This window comes from Periplaneta americana, chromosome 8, assembly GCF_040183065.1.
Source record: "Periplaneta americana isolate PAMFEO1 chromosome 8, P.americana_PAMFEO1_priV1, whole genome shotgun sequence".
In the NCBI taxonomy this organism is placed as follows: Eukaryota; Metazoa; Arthropoda; class Insecta; order Blattodea; family Blattidae; genus Periplaneta; species Periplaneta americana.
Window position 1 is genome coordinate 128,045,584 of NC_091124.1, and position 24,417 is coordinate 128,070,000.

Genomic DNA, 24,417 nt, shown 5'->3' on the forward strand with positions numbered 1-24,417 from the left:
TCAGATCTCATTGAGAAGTGCAGGAAAATGGATGCAGCATCTGTAATAAAAGAGACAACACAAACCACTCCGAAAAGAACTACAAAATATAAAAAAGAATATATTTCACCATGTTCTCTGCCATTACCATATACTCCTGATGATATTCTGCCACATTATTTTTTCAAGAAAATAATCTGATTAAATGCAATAGGTACATTAATATCTGAAAATCTATTACCGGTATATAGGAAAGAAGTTAGTAACTTTGTCTCAATGCACCCTCTATACTGGGATAGTTTCTCTTACACAAACTTAATCAGAGTTTGCATACAAACCAAAACTATGCTACTTGTAACTACTGTTCAAAATTTTACGAAAACCTTATTTAAATGCACCCCTATAATGGGGTAGTTTCTCTTACACAAACGTAATGGGTGTTTGTAGGACCTATACAAGTTTCATGGTAACCTGTTAAATAGGAGAACAAAATTTGTTTATTTAAGGCGGCCTTGCATAACAAACGGAAGATATTCATTTAACACTATTTTTAAACGATATTTGTACTCTATGTTTTATTTTATTGGGTTATTTTACGACGCTGTATCAACATCTAGGTTATTTAGCGTCTGAATGAAATGAAGGTGATAATGCCAGTGAAATGAGTCCGGGGTCCAGCACCGAAAGTTACCCAACATTTGCTCGTATTGGGTTGAGGGAAAACCCCGGAAAAAACCTCAACCAGGTAACTTTCCCCGATCAGGATTCGAACCCGGGCCACCTGGTTTCGCAGCCAGACGCACTGACCGTTACTCCACAGGTGTGGACTACTCTATGTTAATAATAATAATAATAATAATAATAATAATAATAATAATAATTTATTTATACTGGCAGAGTTAAGGCCGTAGGGCCTTCTCTTACACTGTACCAGGTCACAAAGTATACAAGCAGTGAAATTTTAACAAAAAAATTAAAGAACAGAATACTAACATATTACATGATAATAATAATAATTGTAATAATTTTAATAATAATAATAATAATAATAATAATAATAATAATAATAAGCATAATAAAATTGACACTAAACAAATGAAAATAATAGGCCTACCATAATAGAAAAAAGAAAGTAAAATACAGTTCTAGAGATTGGAATATAATAAAAGCAACTCAGTACAAATAATTAATAGGGAAAACGTAATGAACAATACAACAAAATGGAATGTAATAAAATAATAAAAAAGATACGAAAATTAAATAAAATCCACAATAAAAAGAGTATAATAATAAATTCATCTGGTGATCAAGAGAACAAAAAGGGGAAAGAAAGGACAATAAATAGGCCTATATATATTTTTACAAAACTATCACAGAGAAAAGAGGCTTATAATTGAAATGAGTCTCAATTGAAGTGCAATTTTAGTTTATTTTTGAAACTATTTTGCGTTTTTTAATATTAATTTATGTAACTAGTGGATAATCTTGGTAATTTTCACGAGTGTTTATTGTACTTTAAGATTTTTTTCATTACTTCTGTATCGAATTTTCGAACATAGAAAGCTAATTGACTTCTTCATTGACTGTAAAATGTCTTCAGAACAATCTTGGAGACTAAAATGTTCAATATTTTAGAATTTTATTATTGCGATTACTTCCCTCTCTCTTGCTCCACACCTTGAACGCAGCTCTCCAGGTTACAGAGAGCATGGCATCTGAAAATAATTAATAGCTATGTCTGGTTGCAGAAAAAAATCACGACGTCGTATTTAGGAAAGTATAATGAATATATCTACACAATTTTATTGAGGTGATAGAGGGCTATACCTTTTAAAATGCAACTCAGAGTCATATAATGAAGCAGTGGTTCTCCAACTTTTTAAGTCTGGGACCCATAAGTTAAATTAGTACACTCTAATCACTTATGTAAAAGTAAATACTGTATGATTGTATGTTAATAAAAAAAAAATATTACTCTAATTGAGCACATGTGAAATTTTGTTAAAATATTTTGCACTCACCGAATTAATGTGGTGGATGGGTTTGTCGTGTCTGCATAAGTTGGTGTATGTTGGGTTCAAGTGCAGTTAACTTGAGTCGTAAATCAGAGCATGCATCAAGTCTATTTCTGTTCTTGCTTTTCACTTGAACTAAAGAGGAAAATCCCTTTTCACAAAGATATGATGTTGCGAACACATGAACAACTTTAATCCCCATTCGAATTCAGGATATTCGTGCCTTAATGATATCCAAAAAAAAAAAAATGTTATATCTGAGTGTAAAAATTTAGTTCTAATATCAGAATCACAGCTAATAATATCACACAACTGTTCTCTTAGTTTCACTGACAAGTTTGAACTTTCGAAATATAGGAATGGGTATCGAATCCAGTTAAATTCACTGTAATTTTCTGGAAAAGAACTTTCAATCTCATTATTGAGAGCAAAGAGATGGGATACTACAGAATCACAAAAATCAGAAGGTAAGGAAAAATCATTCTCATTTAGAAAATAATCTAAGGTTGGAAAGACGGAAAAATTATTACTTCTGACGTACCTACTTTAACCACAGACTGATCTTTTTCTGAAATGACTTGATTTTATCATAAGCTTTGAACACAATGATGGTTGGGTCTTGAAGGGACAAACTGAGTTCATTTAGTTCTGCCATATAAGCCAATGTGGCCAGCCAATTGAGTCGCCCATTTACAGAAACCGTTAAGTCCACAAAAATTCAAATTTGAGTTGGCATTATCTTACACATTTATGCCACATTTACAGGTATTGTAGACGTTATTTCCTATGCAAATTTATGACTGAATGTTGGCTACAGTTCTAGAATCCGTTAAGTCCATGACTGTTACAGGTCCATAAAATGTTATGTCCATAAGTGTATACAGGAGCAAAGCCTGTTAAGTTCAATAGAAAAAAGTGCATTATAGAAGATACAGTTTCAATCAACGTTACATTGACACTTGTTTGAATCCATCATTTTTGCTAAATTAATAAATAAAAACCACATTATATTAGGTATGCTATGCTCCTGAATAACCAAAGAATCTCCAAAAACTGCTAAGAATATTATTCTACTGTCCCTTATTGTTGGCCACTCATTTATACCTCCCGATAGATTGTTTGGTCATATACATAGAAGTGCAAGTTAAAGCACGAAGCCTTATCTTGAAACCTACTAACTATGAACAAATTATATTATTCAATTTGAGACTATACCGTATTAAAACTGGGAACAGATGTAGGCTACAGATGTCTGATTGGAAATCAGCTGTCAAAGATATATTAGAGCCTTCTTCAGCTTGCCATTTCCAGTTAAAGATGTAAAAGGAACATTATCAAGAAGAAAACCACTACGGGGTCAGTCAGTAACTGTTCAAGGTGAGCAAAGCTGCAACCTTGATGTTGGAGTAGGAAAACATATCTGCAGAAGGGGAAATTCATTCATGGAAACTCCGCACACAGAAACTGAAAGGGGTGTAAAGCTAAACAAAATACAAAAGGAAAGATATCACAACCCTCTTAAATAATCACTATGGGCCTGAATGGGAGAGTTACGAGGATCTACTATTTTACAAAAATTTAACACAACAGATGGGAATTTAATAGCCAGAAGAATAGTGAAATAGGTGAACTACCAAATCAAGATGAAAAGTGATGAATTTGCCAAAGTCAAATTTGAATGTGGAAACCTTTGCAACTTTGACTGAACTCCCTTTACGAATGCTGACAAGATATGCTCATTGGTTTCTGTAGATGTCGAGCAGAGTTCTTCTACATACAAGGATGTCCTGAGCTCAAAGTGCCAGTGACTTACTCTCGAAAACAGTGAAATGTGTGTGTAATCCAATATAACAAGTTGATTAAAATCCAGTAAATGGGATAAAGAATGTTCATGATCAATCATGTAACTGGTTTAAACCTTAATAAAATCATTTCATCAACATCTTTTTTGCACCTTTTTGTATGTATTTTCAGAACCTTTTTTCCCCACTTTTCCGACCATAGCTTGCACTTTAAAATTCCTTCACTATCACATATGAATTAAGAACTTCGAAAATACAGTCAGCCTCGGTAGCGTACTTGGTATAGCACTGGCCTTCTATGCTCGAGGTTGCGGGTTCGATCCCAGCCCAGTCGATGGAATTTAAATGTGACAGGCTCATGTACTGGCATGTAAAAGAACTGCAGGACAAAATTCTGGCACACCGGCGATGCTGATATAACCTCTGCAGTTGCGAGCATCATTAAATAAACCATAATTTAAATTTCGAAAATACATTCTGCTGTTGTATGCGTGGATAGGCCTAAGTTTTCACAGAAAAGAAAATCTTCAATGACGGTACCCTGATATTCATACCTAATGAAACAAATGAGATGAGATGAATTAACGATGTGCATTCATTCTTCGATTTGTAATGCAAAAAATCTACTGTCTTTTATTCTCATGATCAATTCTTTGGTTGGCGGGAAAAGGTGCATAAGTAAAAAAAAGTCGATTTTTCTGTTGTACAGTTGTCAAAAGAAAAAGTGGCCGCTCTCTTGAAGTAAAGTTCCCTTCGGATATCTTCGCTACAATTCGGAAACAGGCGATGTTACATGTTGTTGGACCACGTTGCCTAATATCTACAGTTATAATTAAAGTATTTTGTGTGTTACTTAATAGCGTAATGGTAGCATTCCGGCTTCTCGTTCGTGAGGTCCTACGTTCGAATACAACCTCATGCTTATTATATTCTTTTTTGTATTGTTTTTAAGAGAGAGAGACAAAATATACATAATTGCTCCATTCTCTTTTACGATTATTTTAGTAATTAACATCAGGTTCATTAATGTATTACGCTATGACTTTATCATTATGACATTGTGGCTATAAATGGAAAGAAAAAAATATTTTATTCTCAACAAAAATATCTTTCGTGGCATACACAAAACAAACTTACTGGCGTCTGCCTTAGAACATTCAAACAATTAAGAGTTCAAAGAAACAAACAAAAAGCCACGATTCAATATTTAGTCTACCTTCCTCTTATCTCGATCACTTCTTGCAATCAAGTGGGCATGGAATCGACTAGTCTTTGCAAATAGTGACTGTTCTTAGACACGACATTCCAGGCATTCTGAACATACCTACATAAGTGTTCTGCCCATGGGCAGGTCTTTCATTGCAAGACAAGCATTCTCCAATCTTTCCTATTTTCTGCCTTCCACTTACTCTCCGCATATGATCCACATATCCTAATGTCGTCTATTATTCTTCTCAACCAGAGACCCAACCAATTCCTTTTTCTCTTTCTAATCAATTTCAGCATCATTCTTTCTTCACCCACTTTTTTCAATACAACTTCATTTCTTATTCTGTCTGTCCACTTCACACGCTCCATTCTTCTCCACATCCACATTTCAAATGCTTCTATTCGTTTCTCTTCATTTCGTCGTAATGTCCTTGTTTCTTCCTCATACAATGCCACACTCCACACAAAGCACTTCACTAGTCTCTTCCTTAGTTCTTTCTCCAGAGGTCCGCAGAAGATGGTCCTTTTTCTATTAAAAGCTTCCTTTGCTCATGTTTGCAGTTTTTCTTGGGAAGGAGAAATGCGGTAACTTCCCATTGCTTTCCGCACAACACTGTCTCTTTCGCATCTTATTAGATCCCAGGAGGCCCAAGCGTGGAGATGAGGAGAGTGGATTTGACTAATTGGTCCCTCCGGACTTCACCGAAATTCACCGCAAGGGTTACTTACTTACTTACTTACTTACTGGCTTTTAAGGAACCCGGAGGTTCATTGCCACCCTCACATAAGCCCGCCATTGGTCCCTATCCTGAGCAAGATTAATCCAGTCTCTATCATCATAACCGACCTCTCTCAAATCCCTTTTAATATTATCTTCCCATCTACGTCTCGGCCTCCCCAAAGGTCCTTTTCCCTCTGGCCTCCCAACTAACACTCTATATGCATTTCTGGATTCGCCCATACGTGCTACATGCCCCTGCATGGGTTAAATATATTAATATATATTAGTTCTATTAGGATAAGAACCTAAAAGGGAGAGGTTAAACTAAGGGAAAGAAGAAGAAGAAGTTCGAGCAGATACCGAGAAATTCTAATTAGCCTTTTTCCTGCCACATCCTGGACTAGCGGACTAGCTTCTACAAATCATCAGAAAATCTTGCAGGGGGATTGGGCAAATTTTTCCGCAAATGTTTCTACGCTTGTGCCCTCGTAGCTCAGCGGAAGAACGTCGGAATTTAGATGTCAACGTCTCAGGTTTAATTCCTCGTCACTCCTTTTTATTTTATTGTGGTTCAAGATAGTATAATGTAATAATATAAAAAGAAAAACTAACACCAGTATTATGCAACTGTATTGTTCCAAACCTAATATTAAATTTATGTTATTTATATCGCTAAAGAACGATAACTGAATATAAATTATAACTTTAATATTATTTATGTCGCTAAAGAACGATAACAATATAAATAACTTGAATATTATTTATACAGTATCACTAAAGAACAATAACAGAATATAGATGATAAATATCGGTTTGTTTAATTAATATAATATATATTTAATTATTTAAATAAAATAACCTATTTTACAAAGAAAAATGGTTATTTGTATTATAATAATACATAAAATACAGATTATTTATATCGCGGAAGAACAATAACAGAATATAAATAACTTGAATATTATTTATAACACTACAGAACGATAACAGACTACAAAAAAATTATAACTTGAATATTATTTATATCGCTAAAATGACGATAACAAAATATAAATAACTTGATATCGATAAAGAACGATAACAGAATATAAATGATAATTTGAATTTATTTATATCGCCAAAGAACGATTAAAAAATAAAGTGAAAACCTGCACAAGGCCCGAACCCACAACCTTCGAATCATTAAGCAATTACTCTACCGATGGTCTACTAGACATTGATATGGAACACTTCCTTAGTTCCGGAATTACTTCTACAAGCACATGCATCGTGTAACATCGCCGTGACCCGAAGTGGACTTAGAAAATATTCGCTGATCACGAGTGCGGCCATTTTTTTTTGACAACTGTACCTAATCACCTAAGTCTAGTAATTTTTCTAATTTTTGAAATAATAAAATTTCTTGCATTTTAAATTGAAAAGGGTCTTACTTTAACCAACATACATGAATTTCATTATTATACTTATATTCAGTTAAGAATAAATTAAAAAGAAAGTCTGTCCTGAAAAATTACTCTTTTTTTATTTATGTGCCTTTTCCCCCCGACCAAAGAATTGATTTTCTACGTCACTGGCCATTTCATTGATACGGTGATGGACTGTATGGTTAGACATGGGAATTAAATCTAATTATTTTGCTTCTTTTTCACCCAACATAACTTTAGCAATATCCTTAATCACAGGAACCATCAGTTCCCCACCTAAAGAATAAGTTTTCCAGCTTTAGCAATACGCAAACTTGTAAGATACAACAGATTTTTCCCGTTTAAATAACATTAATGTGCGAGCGAAATATTCTTCACTTTTTATTGTATTGTATTGTAACTATTAACATTCCATGGTATTCATACATGCTTACAGCTAGAATATGGAACAAGTCAAAAAACTTAATACTATTATAAAATCTTAATTTATAGTCACACTCTAGATGAAATATATACACACGAGATTTACAATATAGTCTACTAGTACAACACATAGTTTTAGTATCAATTTCATGAAGTGTTATTGAATGTCATGAATTCACCTACAGAATAGAAGGCGTGAGAAATTAGGTACTTCTTTAATTTGGCCCTAAATAATTTTATGTTTTGTGTTTCATTTTTTATATCGATAGGGAGGCTATTAAAAATTTTTACTGCCATATAACGCACTCCTTTTTGATGCACGATAGACTTGCCGATGGAGTATGAAAGTCATTTTTTTGACGTGTATTTATGCTATGAACTGTTGAATTAGTTACAAAGTTTTCACGATTACATACGAGGAAGACTATTAATGAAAAGATATACTGACAAGCCATGGGCATTATTTGTAGTTTTTTGAAAATAGTCCTACACGATTCCCTAGATTTCGCACCTACTATTATTCTAATTACTCTTTTTTGTAATAGAAATATATTGTTACTATCTGTGGAATTTCCCCAGAATATTATTCCAAAACTCATTACCGAGTGGAAGTATGCAAAGTATATTGTTTTTAAGGTATTAATATTTACTATCTTTTGCATAGATCTAATAGCAAAACAAGCTGAATTTAGTTTGGGGGTAATTTCTTTAATATGATTTTTCCAATTTAACACATTATCGATTTTTAAGCCAAGAAATTTGGTTGTTGTTGTTTCTAATAGGGATCTATTGTTAATTATTGCGCTAGAAATTTGCGACGTTGAATTTGGACAGGATTTAAATTGAATTATGTTAGTTTTGTTACAATTTAATACTAATTTATTGACTGAGAACCAGTCACATATTTTGAAGAGAATTTCCTCTGTTGAAGATTGGAATGTGTTGGAGTTATTGGCTGTAATTACTATACTTGTGTCATCTGCAAATAATGTGGGATGACCTACATCTTTTATAAGGGGGGCAAGATCATTTATAAACAGTAGAAAAAGTAGGGGACCTAATATTGATCCTTGAGGAATTCCATTATTAATAGTTCCCCATGTCGATGTAGATTTCATAGTTGTATTGATTTCAACTTTCTGTTTCCTATCTATGAGATATGAGTGAAACCATTGGTGTGCAACACCTTTAATTCCATAATAATCTAATTTATCTAGCAGCATTTTATGATTTATACAGTCAAATGCTTTGGATAAATCACAGAAAATCCCTCCAACTTGTAATTTTTTATTTACTGCCTCCAGAATTTTGTCAGTTAAACTAAATGTTGCATTTTCTGTGCCTTTATTTTTCCTAAATCCAAATTGTTCTTATTTTTAACATCTGACTATTTTGTTTCTAAGTGCTTTCGTAATTTATTTGGTATCATGGAAGCATTTGAGAGAACTTCGTAACATAATACACACTGTAGTTTGGGTTCGTCTTTAACACTAGGACTACACCACGCAAATCCCAACCTCAAACAATTCGCGTCATATTTTACGTTGATATTATTTCTTTCTTTTCGCGTCATTGGTCAAACTAGTCGCACTTATGTTAGAGCTCGAAGCAGGGACACTTGATTCACTATAATCGAGAGAAATTAACATAAAATTTCACAAACAAAATATACCAATCAGGCCTCTTATTAACTACAAGAATGCACCAGCATACAAATTAGCGAAATATATAGACAACATTATAAGAAATAGTATACAATTTGAAAACCCAACAACAATAATCAACACCATAGACTTAGTTAACAAAATAAAACACAAACACATTCCACACAATACAACATTAGCATCATTTGACATCGTAAATCTATATACAAACATACCAGTAACAGAAACACTAGAAATACTTCGGGAAATGCTTATCAAAAATAACATACCACAGACTCATATTAACGAAATTTTACACATCACAGGAATTATTACTAAACAAAATTATTTCACACATAACAATAAATACTATACACAAACTGAAGGATTACCAATGGGTTCACCTATATCAAGTATATTAGCTGAAATCTTTATTCACAACATAGAACAAACACACATACTAAATACCGACAACAACAAACACGCAGAGAAAATAATGTACTGGCATCGATATGTAGATGACATAATAGTCTTATATAATGGAAACAAAAGACAAATAGAAAACCTACATCAACAACTCAACAAAATACACCCCAAATTAAAATATACAGTAGAAATGGAACATAAGCAAGCTATAAACTTCTTAGACATCACCATAACCAAAACAAATAACAGACACGAATTCAAAATATATAGGAAACCCACTACAACCACAACACATATACACAATTCATCAAATCATCCCATACAACATAAACATGCAGCTTTCCGTACAATGACACACAGATTAACTAATATACCAATGAACAAAGACAACTACATGGAAGAATTAAACACAATAAAATATATAGCACAAGACAATGGATACAACCCTAACATAATAGACACACTAATAAAAAAGGCAAAACAAAAACAGACCAAACCAACACAAACAGCACGCGAGAATAAATACATAACATCAACATATCACAATACGAATACCCATAAAATCGCAACTTCATTCAGAAAACTAAAGTACAAAATTGCATACAAAACAAATAATACAACACAGAAATACTTAAATAACCACACTAAACATTCAAATATATATAATTCAACTGGAGTTTATAAATTAAAATGCAATAGTTGCCCACATTTTTACATAGGACAGACAGGAAGATCCTTTCATACAAGATACAACGAACATATTAAAGCTATAACCAAACCTTACATTACATCAAATTATGCAGATCACATTATCGACAATAATCATGACTACAATAATATAGAAACAGATATGGAAATTTTACACATCACACCAAAAAGTTTACAGTTAAATATCCTAGAACAATACGAAATATATAAGAATACAATAGCACACCCACATTACATACTTAATACGCAACTACAGTTCAATACGCACACATTGTTTGACATCATAATACGTCATAGCATACAGACAGCCAACCCCCACCATAGGAACAACACACCCCCACCCCTACCATCGACAACTGCACATCGCAGAGCCAAAATCAGCAGTGGTTCAAGAGACACTGAAGACGACGACAAACAGCGTCGAAACGGGCCGTCTGTCGAAGGTAAATACCTTTTTAAACAATTTTAACACTTTTAACGTGTGACAGAGTAAATTTTATGTTTTTAACAAAGTGTTAACGAGAACTTTAATCAATAAAGAAATTAACAATCCCGGGAGTGATAATTTTCTTTTTAATGTTCCCGATTTAAGCCACGCATTCATCGTCAAGTATTAAGACGGAAACACACTCACTAAACACAGTATAGAGAACATACTGTGCACTAAATCTTGAACGAAGGCTGACTGAAGACTGAGTCAGTGTGAATAATAGCAAAATTATTTTTCTTGACGGTCGGAAACAAAAGAGACTGGCCCGAAGATTATCATTTTGATATCTGTCCTGGCAACAAACACAGTTATTCACAAAATCTGATTGTCAGCAGAACATAATATGTATGACCCCATCACCGCGTGTCAATTTCTTTGCGGTATTTGTTGCGAGAACTAATTTTATATAAAATCACAAGCACAGGAGGAAAGATACAACAGGAGACTACTGACACTGAGGAAAAATTTAATTTTATTAGCAGTAACGTTTTATTCCACATTATTATTAGATTTAAATTTCAATCTAACTAAAGCTCAATGTCCACATTTTGTCTATTAGAATTACATAATAATACAAATACACTGCTATCGATCTCAACTAAATTAAAAAGAGCGAATTCACGATATCTTCCATTGTTGCAGGTGAGCTGTATTAGTTTAGTTTTCAGTCACGCGTTCATTGAAAGCAGACAGGTTTACTACTCCCATATTCACTGCAAGTTGGAAGTTAATTGAATGTTGATAATGATAACTTTTACAAAATTTTTGTAGACCTGACGGGTCGTTCCGCGACCACCAAAACATCGGAGGGTCGCGATCTATAGTTTGAGAAACGCTGTAATAAGATAAACTCTTTGTCCATGTTTTTTCACGAAAATTAGCTTATATGTAAGTATACTCGTATACCTTATTATAATACAGAGTCCGCCAAAAATGTATATAGGCCTACTTTTTGTCAGGCTGTATCGGGATATTAAGATTGTCAATTGATTTGCATTACGAGTATTTTGTAGTACGATTTTTCGCTCAACAGTTGTCGATACTTTCATCACGATAGTGGGAAAACAAACTGGCTGGAGAACGCTTGACGTTCGAACAGCGAAAATGCATCTGAAGTGGTTTATGAGGTTTGATAATGCCGTTGAAGTGCAGGCGGGAGTACGAAACAGAACCCCCAACCGCCTAACAATTAAACGCATTATTGACAAGTTTAAGGCGCATGGAACGATCTATGATATTCACAAAGGAAGATCGGGAAGACTGCGTATAGCTACAAGTCTTGCTTCATCGACTCTCGTGTTAGAAAGGTTTGGTACTTCTCCACAGAAGTCTGCTACGCAATGTGCACATGAAGTGGGGATTAGCAGTACAAGCGTATGACGAATTCTGAAAGCTGCAAAGTGGAAAGTTTACATCCCACAATTACTGTACGCGATTAATGATGACGACCATGATAGTGGAATGCAATTTTGATAATGTATCAAAGAATGGTAACTGAAGACGAACAATTTGTGACGAAGGTAGTGTGGTCTGATGAGGCCCAGTTTAAACTTAATGGAACAGTGAATCAGTATAACTGCGTCTACTGGGCACAGGAAAATCCGTATGTTCACGTGGATAAGGCGGTCAACCTACCAGGAGTTCATATGTAGTGTGGACTATCATCTAGGGCAGCGTTTCTCAAACTATGGTCCGTGGACCACCTGTGGTCCTCGAGGTCTGCCCTTGTGGTCCTTCAAAAAAGGCAGAAGAAAAAAATAAAATTCAAACGAATTGCGTATCACTCTATAGCTGAAAATCTCAGAGTATGGAAATGATACATGGCAAACGCCTTTCACTTTTTCTCCTAGTACTAACATTTTATGAAATTTATTATCCTATCCGCCTATTCACTTCCCACTTTACTCTCAACAACAAAAGAGAGATTTAAAGCACTATGAACGTGGTGTTTCTCCCCATCTTTTTCCTAATGGCATATTCTAAAGCGAAGTTAAAAAGTAAAGGTGATAGTGCATCTCCCTGCTTTAGCCCGCAGTGAATTGGAAAAGCATCAGATAGAAACTGACCTATACGGACTCTGCTGTATGTTTCACTGAGACACATTTTAATTAATCGAACTAGTTTCTTGGGAATACCAATTCAATAAGAATATCATATAGTACTTCCCTCTTAACCGAGTCATATGCCTTTTTGAAATCTATGAATAACTGATGTACTGTACCCGTATACTCCCATTTTTTTCTCCATTATCTGTCGAATACAAAAAATCTGATCAATAGTCGATCTATTACGCCGAAAACCGCACTGATGATCCCCAATAATTTCATCTACGTACGGAGTTAATCTTCTCAAAAGAATATTGGACAAAATTTTGTACGACGTCAACAAAAGTGATATTCCTCGAAAGTTACCACAGTTGGTTTTGTCCCCCTTTTTAAAAATAGGTACAATTATGGACTCCTTTCATTGATCTGGTACAATTTCCTTTTCCCAAATAGCAAGTACAAGTTTATAAATTTCGCTATATAATGCACTTCCACCCTCTTGTATTAATTCTGCTGGAATTTGATCGATACCTGGAGACTTGTACTTTTTCAGATTTTCTATCGCAATTTCGACTTCTGAAAGCGTGGGTTCGGGTATAAATGGCTCAGCAGTTTGTATTTCAATTTCGTCCCGATCATTTCTATTTGGCTATGTACATTTAGTAGTTGCACAAAATAGTTTTTCCATCTGTTTAGGATTGATGGAGAGTCTGCAAGCAAGTCACCATTCTCATCCTTGATCACGTTTACCCTTGGCTGATATCCGTTCTTAAATTCCTTTATACCCTTATATAAATCTCGAATGTCTTTATTCTTACTATTTGTTTCTGCCTCATTCAGTTTTTCCTTCATGTAACCTCTCTTTTTATTCCTAAGTGTACGACTTGCTTCCCGTCTTTCATTGAAATAATTATCTCTCTTCTCCTCAACTGGATGCTGTAAGAATTTCAATTTTGCCTGTTTCCTTCTTTTTACTACCATGCAACAATCTTCATCAAACCACGGTTTCTTTTTCTTAGTTTCATAATAACCTATGCTCTGCTCAGCTGCAATTTTGAAACTATCTCTGATATTTTCCCACACTCTGTTAACATCTAATTCTTTCTCAACTTCGTCGGAACTTTCTAAAGTGGCAAACCTATTCGAAATTTCGACCTGATAATTTTGCTTAGCTTCCTCGTACTTTAATTTCAAAATATTGAATTCAGTAATATTAACTTGTTGCTCTACTCGCTTGGCTACTGATAATCTTTCTCTTAATTCTCCAATCACCAAATAATGGTCAGAATTACAGTCTGCACCCCTGAAAGTTCGAATATCTACTAAACTAGTATGTCTCCGTTTATCTATCAAGATGTGATCTATTTGGTTGTGTGTCAATCCATCTGGAGAAGTCCAAGTATATTTATGTATATCCTTATGGGCGAATGTTGTACTTGTTTTCATCACTAACTATAATAAAAACAAAATAGGCTACCAAAATCGACTGGATGTATGTGACAATCTCCGACTTAAGCTTACCAGTATACGTCTGAATATAGAACAACTGTGCAAGAATCGGCAGGCTCGTCCATCTCATTAATTTGAGTACCAATATTTATTTCGTTTAGTTAATAAGTAAAAAATTATCCAAACTCTAATAGCCTTGAATTATTAAAGGAACAAAAATGAATTTTCTTCTATTAACATTAGCTTAATTAGTTAATATTAATATAAAATTAATGTAATTTAATACATTTTAATTAACTAATTCTATTTTAAAATATAAGTATACTGGTATTAAAATATGCTACAAAAATGATAAATTTGCTTTCGAAGAGAACAAGAGCAAGGTGGTCCGCGGAACTGTTCTAACTTTAAGGGGGTAGATACACCTTTGACTAGTAAAATATTAGTGATCTTAAAAATTCTGCCACCAGGTAACCTTATGCTCTAATGAATTGAAATTTTTTATGGTTGTTGTCCATTATATCTACTATTTTATAGCATTTTAAAATTTAGAAAATAAATGTCACTTATTATAGTAATTATTCTTTAAAAAATATTCTGATCTCTAGGCCATGAAACAGTATTTTCATGATAAATTCCTTCAATATAACAATTTTCACATGTTTCTTGTTTTAAATTGTTCAAAATAACCACATGAAGAAGCTGTAGTAAAATAAATTATTTATCTTTACGGAAAGTATTTTTTTTCGGTAATTTCATAGAAGACGGGCACTTGATTGAATGTAGTAAGCATTACCAACTTTTTTACTTCAGAGTTAAATGTTAGTGACTTTTATATGTTAGTTCTAGGTTTTTATACTAGGTGTCGCTGTGATTTTCTTTTAATTTGATTGGTTATAGTTGTCATTTGTTCTAGAATTTTCATTAATTTTGAATGGATAATGACGGTGTCAGTTGTTCTTGGTTGTTTGACGTGAGTGGTGTTATGTCGTGTCTGATGGCTAAAGCTACTGAAAGTTTTGTCATTTTATGATTTTCTTTCGATTTGATTGGTTATAGTCGTCACTTGTTCTAGAATTTTCATTAATTTTGAATGGATAATGACGTTGTCAGTTGTTCTTGGTTGTTTGACGTGAGTGGTGGTTATATTATGTCTAATGGCTAAAACTATTGAAAGTTTGTCATTTTATGAAATTGTGAATGATGTGTGAACTTAGAACAAAGTATTAAATTTTGTGTCGATTTTGGTTTAGTTCTTTCGCTGGTGAATAAGAATTGTGTTGAATGTTGAGGAGAAAACTGTTTATGTTGTTTAAAGCAATTATTTACTGAATTTTCTGTATAAGTTAAGGTGTAATAAGTGTTCGAAGAGAATTTCATTTAGTGTAAACACATGATTTATTTATGCGAAGTTGACTGTACGACAAAGTGTTGGTTCAGTGCTTTATTGCCTGCATAGTTTGTTTAAATTGCCTTAAAGTCTGTGTCATATACTTGAAGTGAAGTGGTTGTCGTTGAAGACTTCAATGAGAAATGAATTTTATTTGATAAGGTGATAAATTATGATTTGTTTTGTGTTTTAGTGATTTTTGGGTGTAAAGTGCGGACGAAAACTGCCAGAAAAGTACTGCCAACTATGAAGTTTGAATGCCACCAAACGCCAAAAAAATCAAAGGTGAAAAATTAATTATATTTTAATTTTTTAGAGGGCTTTTTCCTTTTTAAAAATATAGATATATATTTGATTTTCCATCTTTTTTTTTTTTTTTTTTTGTGATGTTTGGTGACATTTGAACTTTATAGTTGGCAGAACGTTTTTGGTAGTTTTCGTCAGCCATGTTGGATTTTGCCCGTCTTCTAGGAAATTACCTTTTTTTCTTGGGATACATACAGTAGAACAAAAAATTCAAATAATAGCAATGCATATTTTTTTCCAAAAAATAAAATATAAAAGTAACTGCAGAGATTTTACTACGGCTTCTAGATCTAAACACACTGAACAAGCATGCAAAGTTCCATGAAGATATCTCAAAAACTGTAGAAGTTATGAAGAAAACAGTCTCAAAAAATTAAAGTTATGGGAAACGAGCGACAAACTTACCAATAGGTGGAAAGCTGTGAAGTTCTTCAAAATTCTCCTGCTGCATACACTACTCCCTCCTTATCGCTAACTTTGGTTTCTATTTCTAATCTTAGTCTCTTCCTGCACTTCCTGGCTTCTTTTGTAGCTTGTAGAGCCCTTTTATTTGCAGACTGTATCCGAGTTGTGTCCTGCTCCTCCAATGCTTGTAGGCAGTACTTGCCAATAACTAGACCTAAAATTTTCATTACTTTTAATCTGGCCTTCATACCATTATTGAAAGTAATTACTGCATCACTTACAGCCACTTTCACTATTTTATGACCAGCAAAGCCTACTTTAGGACATATTTTCCATATTTTGGAATTCAGCGACTCATCGTTATTTTGTGTAAAACCACCAACACACCTCTTGAGTAAGTCAGTGGACACGAGATTTTTGAACACTGGCTTTATTGCCTCCATGATGGCTGGAGCAAGATTATTCTTGTGTTTGTAGCTGTCCACAGTTTTTTCTTCCACTGTTCGTTGGTAAGGACACCAAGATTCCAGGCCTTTTGGACAGAAAATGTGAACTGGATTGTGATCAGATGACATCTTATGATACCAGATAGCCCAAATTGCAGTTCTCATATTGTCTACTGATCCACAATTAGCTCTAATTGCATTACCATAATATACAGTGAGTGTGTTGATCACTGCATCAGTCAGTCTGTTTCTGCCACCCAATGTTTTACCATCACTCAGTTTTTTCCCTTTCATTGAGTCCTTCAATTTCTTGAGGTTTGTTCTCATCCTCTTCTGCACATGACCAACACACTCCTTTTTAATGATTTGCACTTCTGGTCCATAAGGTTGGCCATCTGATACAGCTTTGTAACTCTTTGTGTACCCATCACCGATGTAGTTTATGTATCTCAGCTTGTGTTTTTTAACACTACGAGAAAAAATCTTTTTCATGCCTTCTACTTCCATGCAGCCTGGACTGCCATCATGGTTTATGCTGCAGTCATTTTCATGAGTCTCCCACCATTCTAAATACTCTATAGTATCCGTTTTATTCTTCCATACCTCACAAGCTTTACAGTGCAGCGAGAGAACATGAGTGTCTAAAACTTTCCCACAAGTGGTTCCAATTACAGTACATACACCATGTTGTGAACTGTGGCCTCTGGTAAGCCATGTACCATCACAACTCACAGAAACATCTCTACTGTTGGTTAGTCTAGCTTCTTCCTCTGCTGCCATACTTATAGATTCATTAGCCACTGCACTTGTTGCATCCAGAATTCTTTGATTGATCATATTATATGTAGTCTTTTCTACAGGCGGTGACAAATTCATAAGTGCACAGAACACCTTTATGCTTGCTAAGCCCTGACCAATGCACCTCATTGCATATAGAATTCTTCTATTTACACTATATACATTATTATTTTGTCCTAATTTGTAACAGTTGTCAAACGACCCTATAAAACCACACATTTTACAAACTATTCTAACCTTACAACCTAGACCTACTATATTATGTACATTAATATTTACACTGGAACCACAGACACAACGCTAATTCTTTGAACATAATATTTACATTAAATAAGAAATTTACATCACTATATACACTGCTGTTAACATCACAGTCATCACACAACTTCTTAGCTGAAGCACTAGGTGGGTTAGATTCACCACGTGGTTGTTCATTTCCACTTTTAGCACTTACATACTTATTGCCACGAAATTTTCGGGTCTTAGTTTTATACACTGCTTTACGTTTACCCATTATCTTACTGTTTATCTAATTAAATTAAATAAAAACATCTGAAAACACGTATTTACAAGACACACATGTATACACTGCATGCCTCTATTTCAAAACAAACACAAGTGAGATAACCAAGCAAAGAAGAAAACAGTGTCGTACATTACTTCCTGTTCCTCAGAATGTATGAGAAATTCAACATACAGCGCCAAAGAAAAAGATTTACAGCGCTAAATTCAAATACAGCAAAATTAACTCAACATTTTCAGCGAGACGTTTGGTGGGTGTGGCAAGTCACAATTTAAAGGGACAGGGCGGATGATATCAACATACATTTATGGGCATATCTCGGGATATATTGCAGATATCTAAGAAATTCTTTCACTGATATAAAGCTGAAAGTTCATACTTTAACAAAAAAAAAAAAATAATAAATAAACTGAAATTTGCTATTTTTTGACCCCTAAAGGTGTATCTACCCCCTTAAAAAGTAGTCCCCACTTCAAAAAAGTTTGAGAAACGCTGATCTAGGGGCTTAGTAGGACCCTTTTCCTTCGATGGTACTGTCACTGGAGAAGTGTACCTCGAAATGTTACGCAGATCAATTTTACCAGGTGTACGTGCGCTTATGGAGCTGATGATGAGGTCTTCTACCAACAGGACGGGGCGCCACCACACTACTACCTAGCAGTACGAGCTTCCCTGGATGACAATCTGCAGGGACATTGGATTGGACGAAGTGGACCCATTGAGTTCCCTCCACGGTCGCCAGATCTAACCCCTATGGATTTTTACTTGTGGTTAACTGTGAAAGATCTAGTCTATCGACGTAAGCCGCCCAGGCTGGAGGACCTTCGTCAGGAGATTGCAGCGGCATGTGCAGCGATCTCTATTGAAACATTGACCGATGTAGCTGCGGCGACCACTCGTCGTTGCGTTATGTGTCTGGCCGCCAACGGCGAACATTTTGAATATCTAAAGTAACCATGTGCTTAACTGAAGGCAGTACTACATGTGTGGTGAGTATTTAAATGTAAAACACATAATAAATAGTTTTCGTTCCTTAAAGAGTATATACATTTTTTGGCAGATTCTGTATATCCACACTCTGCATTAGAAAAAATATACTGTACCTACTAACTTCCCCACTTCGAACCATCCAAACACAAACTGCACGCCTGCAGCGTCAATGATCTTACAGTATGCAGCTTCACTCTCTTGTGAGGGTCTCCTACAATATGTAAACATCTGTCTACCACTTGGATACTATATTTTGGTGTGTTATAATAGCACGCCTACCCAAGAATTGAGCATTAAAGACAGGGGTGTGAAATATGATTTTTGGCCGGCTAGCTGCTTGAAATTACAGACTGTGCGACGTGGAAAATCAGAATATTTCATTTTATTATAGTGAAACGTTTTAGAAACTTCAGCAGTGTATAGAGTTCATTGTATTTTATAACAACTTAGCTGCAAGAAAATTATTAATTTGGAATTAGTTTTATCAACGATGCCTAATGAAAGATGTGCCAGAAGTGTAGGCCTACTGCTTAAACAATGGGTTGAAGGACACGGAACTTTAACAACTGATGGTGTCTCAATATTCTTATGTATAACAGAAAAACCATCAATAAGTTAATAGTTAATTGCTTAAGCATACGGTATATATATATATATATATATATATATATATATATATATATATATATATATATTTTTTTTTTTCAAATTTAACAGTGCATATTTTATTATTTTAGTACATATATCCTAGTTTTAAGTGCATACGTGCAAGCATATTTTGTTGTTTTTAGTGCACATGAATCCGCCCTATAGGCCTATTCAAAAACACGAACAAAACAGCATTGAACAAAAGAAACGGATCGAACAAAATTAAAACAAAATCGAGTAAGAAAACAAACTCATGTCGAACAAGAAAACTAAATAGCATTAAATACGAAAACCAAACTTTGCCGAATACGAAAACAATACAACATCGTCGTCACATATCTCGGTGTTCTCACTATGTAGAGATTAAATTTGGCTTGCATGTGTATAAAATCCGTCGTGTTCACGAAAGCAAACACACACGCCAAGTTAAGAGGCAGTTCTGCGAGAGGAATTATATCAAAACAGTTAACTCATGTGGATTATGCTAAACAAGGCAGTGCTGCAGTCACGCGGCAGATTAACGAGGTCTGAGCGAAACAAGTGCCTGTTGCAAACAAGTTTTTCCTGAAACAAGCTTCATATTACAGCGCTATTGTTACGACTTGGTTGCCATGGAAACAAGGGACATAACACTAGCACGTAGGTGTCTTGTTGCACCTTCTACACATTTCTCACGAGCTCCATGTCGACATTTTACGGAAAGAAAATGCACGAAGCAGAGTAAATCTACGCAAAGAGAGAAAAATAACTTACAAACAAAACTACTACAAATTAAAAGTATTTTAATCATAAAACCAAACAGGATTACTTTCTTGTCGTTGTACCTATTTTTAAAATCGTAATACAAAAACGTATGTAAGGAAACTGTGAGTGATATGATCCGAAATATTTTGATTATAACTGAAACGAAACTCAAGGCTCACGTCGTGAACTCCGTAAGAGTATATTAATAGTCATTATAAATATGACAGTTGTATAGGCCTTCGATGATTTTTTCTAGGACCAATTACATGTTATAAATAGTTAGTAACAACTATAAATTTATTTAGAAACGAGGTTTTAGTAGGCCTAATATTAACGATATGGAACTGTTTCTGTACGTTACAAATTATTTATTAATATATTCGCCAAATAGTCATTTATATTACAAGAGTTCTTGTCTTGTTGATAAAAATAATAGTAATAATTCACTAAATTAATGTACCTAGTTCAAAATAAAATGTTATAACTTCAAATATTTGTTTAATTTTGCTGCTTCACTAATCGTAATTTCTACAGTTCTTGTCAAATGTTTACTCATGAATTTCATATTGCAAGAGTCTTAGTCCATGCCGGCGAATGAAATATATTAAATATCTTATTTAATAGTAATATAATCAAGTTACCCTATCTTCTTTTTTATTATTTATTTATTATTTGCGAAATAGTCTTATTCCAACTAATTTAATTGGAGATAATGCCATATCACCAATATAATTAACATCTTATTACTTACTTACTTACTGGCTTTTAAGGAACCCGGAGGTTCATTGCCGCCCTCACATAAGCCAGCCATTGGTCCCTATCCTGAGCAAGATTAATCCAGTCTCTATCATCATATCCCACCTCCCTCAAATCCATTTTAATATTATCTTCCCATCTACGTCTCGGCCTCTCCAAAGGTCTTTTTCCCTTCGCCCTCCCAACTAACACTCTATATGCATTTCTGGATTCGCCCATACGTGCTACATGCCCTGCCCATCTCAAACGTCTGGATTTAATGTTCCTAATTATGTCAGGTGAAGAATACAATGCGTGCAGTTCTGTGTTGTGTAACTTTCTCCATTCTCCTGTAACTTCATACCTCTTAGCCCCAAATATTTTCCTAAGCAACTAATTTAATTGGAGATAATGCCATATCACCAATATCATTAACATCTTATTACTTATTCTCAAACACCCTTAACCTATGTTCCTCTCTCAAAGTGAGAGTCCAAGTTTCACAACCATAAAGAACAACCGGTAATATAACTGTTTTATAAATTCTAACTTTCAGATTTTTTGACAGCAGACTGGATGATAAAAGCTTCTCAACCGAATAATAACAGGCATTTCCCATATTTATTCTGTGTTTAATTTCCTCCCGAGTATCATTTATATTTGTTACTGTTGCTCCCAGATATTTGAATTTTTCCACCTATTTGAAAGGATAAATTTCAAATTTTTTGTATTTCCATTTCGTAAAATATTCTCGTCATGAGACATAATCATATACTTTGTCTTTTCGGGATTTACTTCTAAACCTATTTCTTTACTTGCTTCAAGTAAAATTCCCGTATTGTCCCTAATCGTTTGTGGATTTTCTCCTAACACATTGACGTCATCCGCATAGACAAGAAGGTGATGTAACCCGTTCAATTCCAAACCCTCTCTGTTATCCTGGACTTTCCTAATGGCATATTCTAGAGCAAAGTTAAAAAGTAAAGGTGATAGATCATTAATATCTAACGTTTCTAAATGAATACTAATTTGTATCGAAATGAAAATCTGTACAGAAATGTCTCATTTAGTTTCAAATAACAGTAAATAAGTAATGAATTTTATAATTCGGTTATTTAAGAGATATGTATAGAGCATGCCATGTATAGTCATGAGATGAAACTGGTATCTTTTATTATTAACATTCATTTTTTTTTTTTTTTAATTTTCAACTGTTTTATTTAAGTTTGCATTTATTTGAATTTAACTCTCTTTCCAACAGGAAAGAAAACAATACCGTACTGATATGACAACACTGGAAGAATAACTGGAAAGTCTCTAGAGAAATGCCATACCTGAGAAGAGTTCCAGGAACTTTTCAACTCCGTAGTTGAGTGGGAACCTGTAGCTGCTGTCTTTGAGTGCTTCCATCGAGTGAACTTTGATCCTCTTTATCATGAAGCTGATGTTGTCTGGCTTTCCGTCTTGATTGAAGTCTGTAACCAAAACTCAATTCATGTAATAGCAATACTTTTTCATAAGCTGCAGCCTTACAGCTCTCATATAGACGGGAAATGCAAAGTAAGGTCATTTTATTTGAAAAATATTTTTAAACTGTTATTACTGTGCAACTGCCGTGGAACTGGAAGGACTGGAGAAATCAAAGGGAACTAGAATTGTTTTGTTTACCACATGTTTCAGAGGTTCGAACCGCAACCCGCTTTGTTGATATGTTGTCACGTAATTGATTCAGCTACGACGGAACTCGTACATACAATGTCAATTCTATAGAACCCAGTTCTGTGTTTGTAGCTCATGTCTGTATAGAAAAGATGAATCCACCGCAATTTTGCCTCGCTGAAAAAAACTGAAATCGATATGATAACGTAAGTTCAAGTATTAAATTCTGTAACATTACGCACAGTTCATAGATATTTAAGAAAAAGGGAAATAAAAATTCCGAAAGCACAAAAAATAAACAAAGTAAAGTGATAGTTGTCACACAGAATAATACTGCTACCAGACAAGTGTGTGTTTGTAGCAATTAATGAGATACCAAAAATTCAAAATCAGATTTAAGATTCCCACATTGCTCAAAGCGGTGCGAGGTTTCTGGGTACTTGCACCGTGTCAAAGATGCAGAAACATCCATGGTTCGAAGTTTCTGTTTCGCACTTATCATTAGAGGAGGGGAAACTGTTACAAACAGGTTACTGTACAAGTCTTTGAGAACAACAGCTCTTAGTTACAGGCGGTTCTCCTCTTCTTGATGACGGAGCCAATAAATAGCTTCGAAATGTCGGATATTTCTACTACAGTCTTTACTCAACCGGTTAGAAAAGAATTCCTAAACGCCTGGAGCTGTAGGTAGTATGCATAGCTATTCTGCCTTGCGGATTGCCTCAGTGTTCGGTTTAACGAATATTCGAGCTGATCCGATGTCTTTGTGGATGGACGGCTCTGGGGTAAAAAAGGAAGATCCAGGTATAATAGCTGCGTATCGTCAAGGAAAACAGCATGCAGCGTGAAACCACAGACGTTGTAAAGCGTAAATTAGTTACAAAAACGTGAAGGATTGGCCAGTGATGTATGGAATTCATTTTGTCTTGTAATGCGTGAAGATAAAACGTCTGTGTGGTATGTAGTCTATCTTGCGTATATTGCTCAACTTTCCTGACATTCTCTTCCAGTACTTCTTACTTAAAAACTCATAAATGTAAAGTTACTACCAAGAGGCCCACTAAGGTCTTAGCTACAAAAGACAAACAGCCTATACTCAAGGCGTGTGTATATTCGTGTGTGCCAAAGATCTGCGTCCTTTCAGCATTGTTTGTGGTGAGAGTTTCAAGGTGTTGGGGCAGGAATTCATTAATGCTGGTGAAGAGAATTGGGACAGGAACTCATTAATGTTGGTGAAGAGAATTGGGGCAGGAACTCATTAATGTTGGTGAAGAGAATTAGGACAGGAACTCATTAATGTTGGTGAAGAGAATTGGGGCAGGAACTCATTAATGTTGGTGAAGAGAATTGGGGCAGGAACTCATTAATGTTGGTGAAGAGAATTGGGGCAGGAACTCATTAATGTTGGTGAAGAGAATTGGGGCAGGAACTCATTAATG

The 24,417-nt window shown here is 34.6% G+C and overlaps 1 protein-coding gene across 2 annotated transcripts in view; it reads right to left on the reverse strand.

Annotated features, from left to right (window-relative positions):
* Kul (Kuzbanian-like) overlaps window positions 1-24,417 on the reverse strand; it is a 690,443-nt gene that overhangs the window by 40,586 nt on the left and 625,440 nt on the right. For both annotated transcript variants that reach the window (XM_069833580.1, XM_069833579.1), the window contains one exon: window positions 22,654-22,794. In XM_069833580.1, the coding sequence (XP_069689681.1) occupies window positions 22,654-22,794 (141 nt within the window). The remainder of the gene's footprint in view (window positions 1-22,653; window positions 22,795-24,417) is intronic.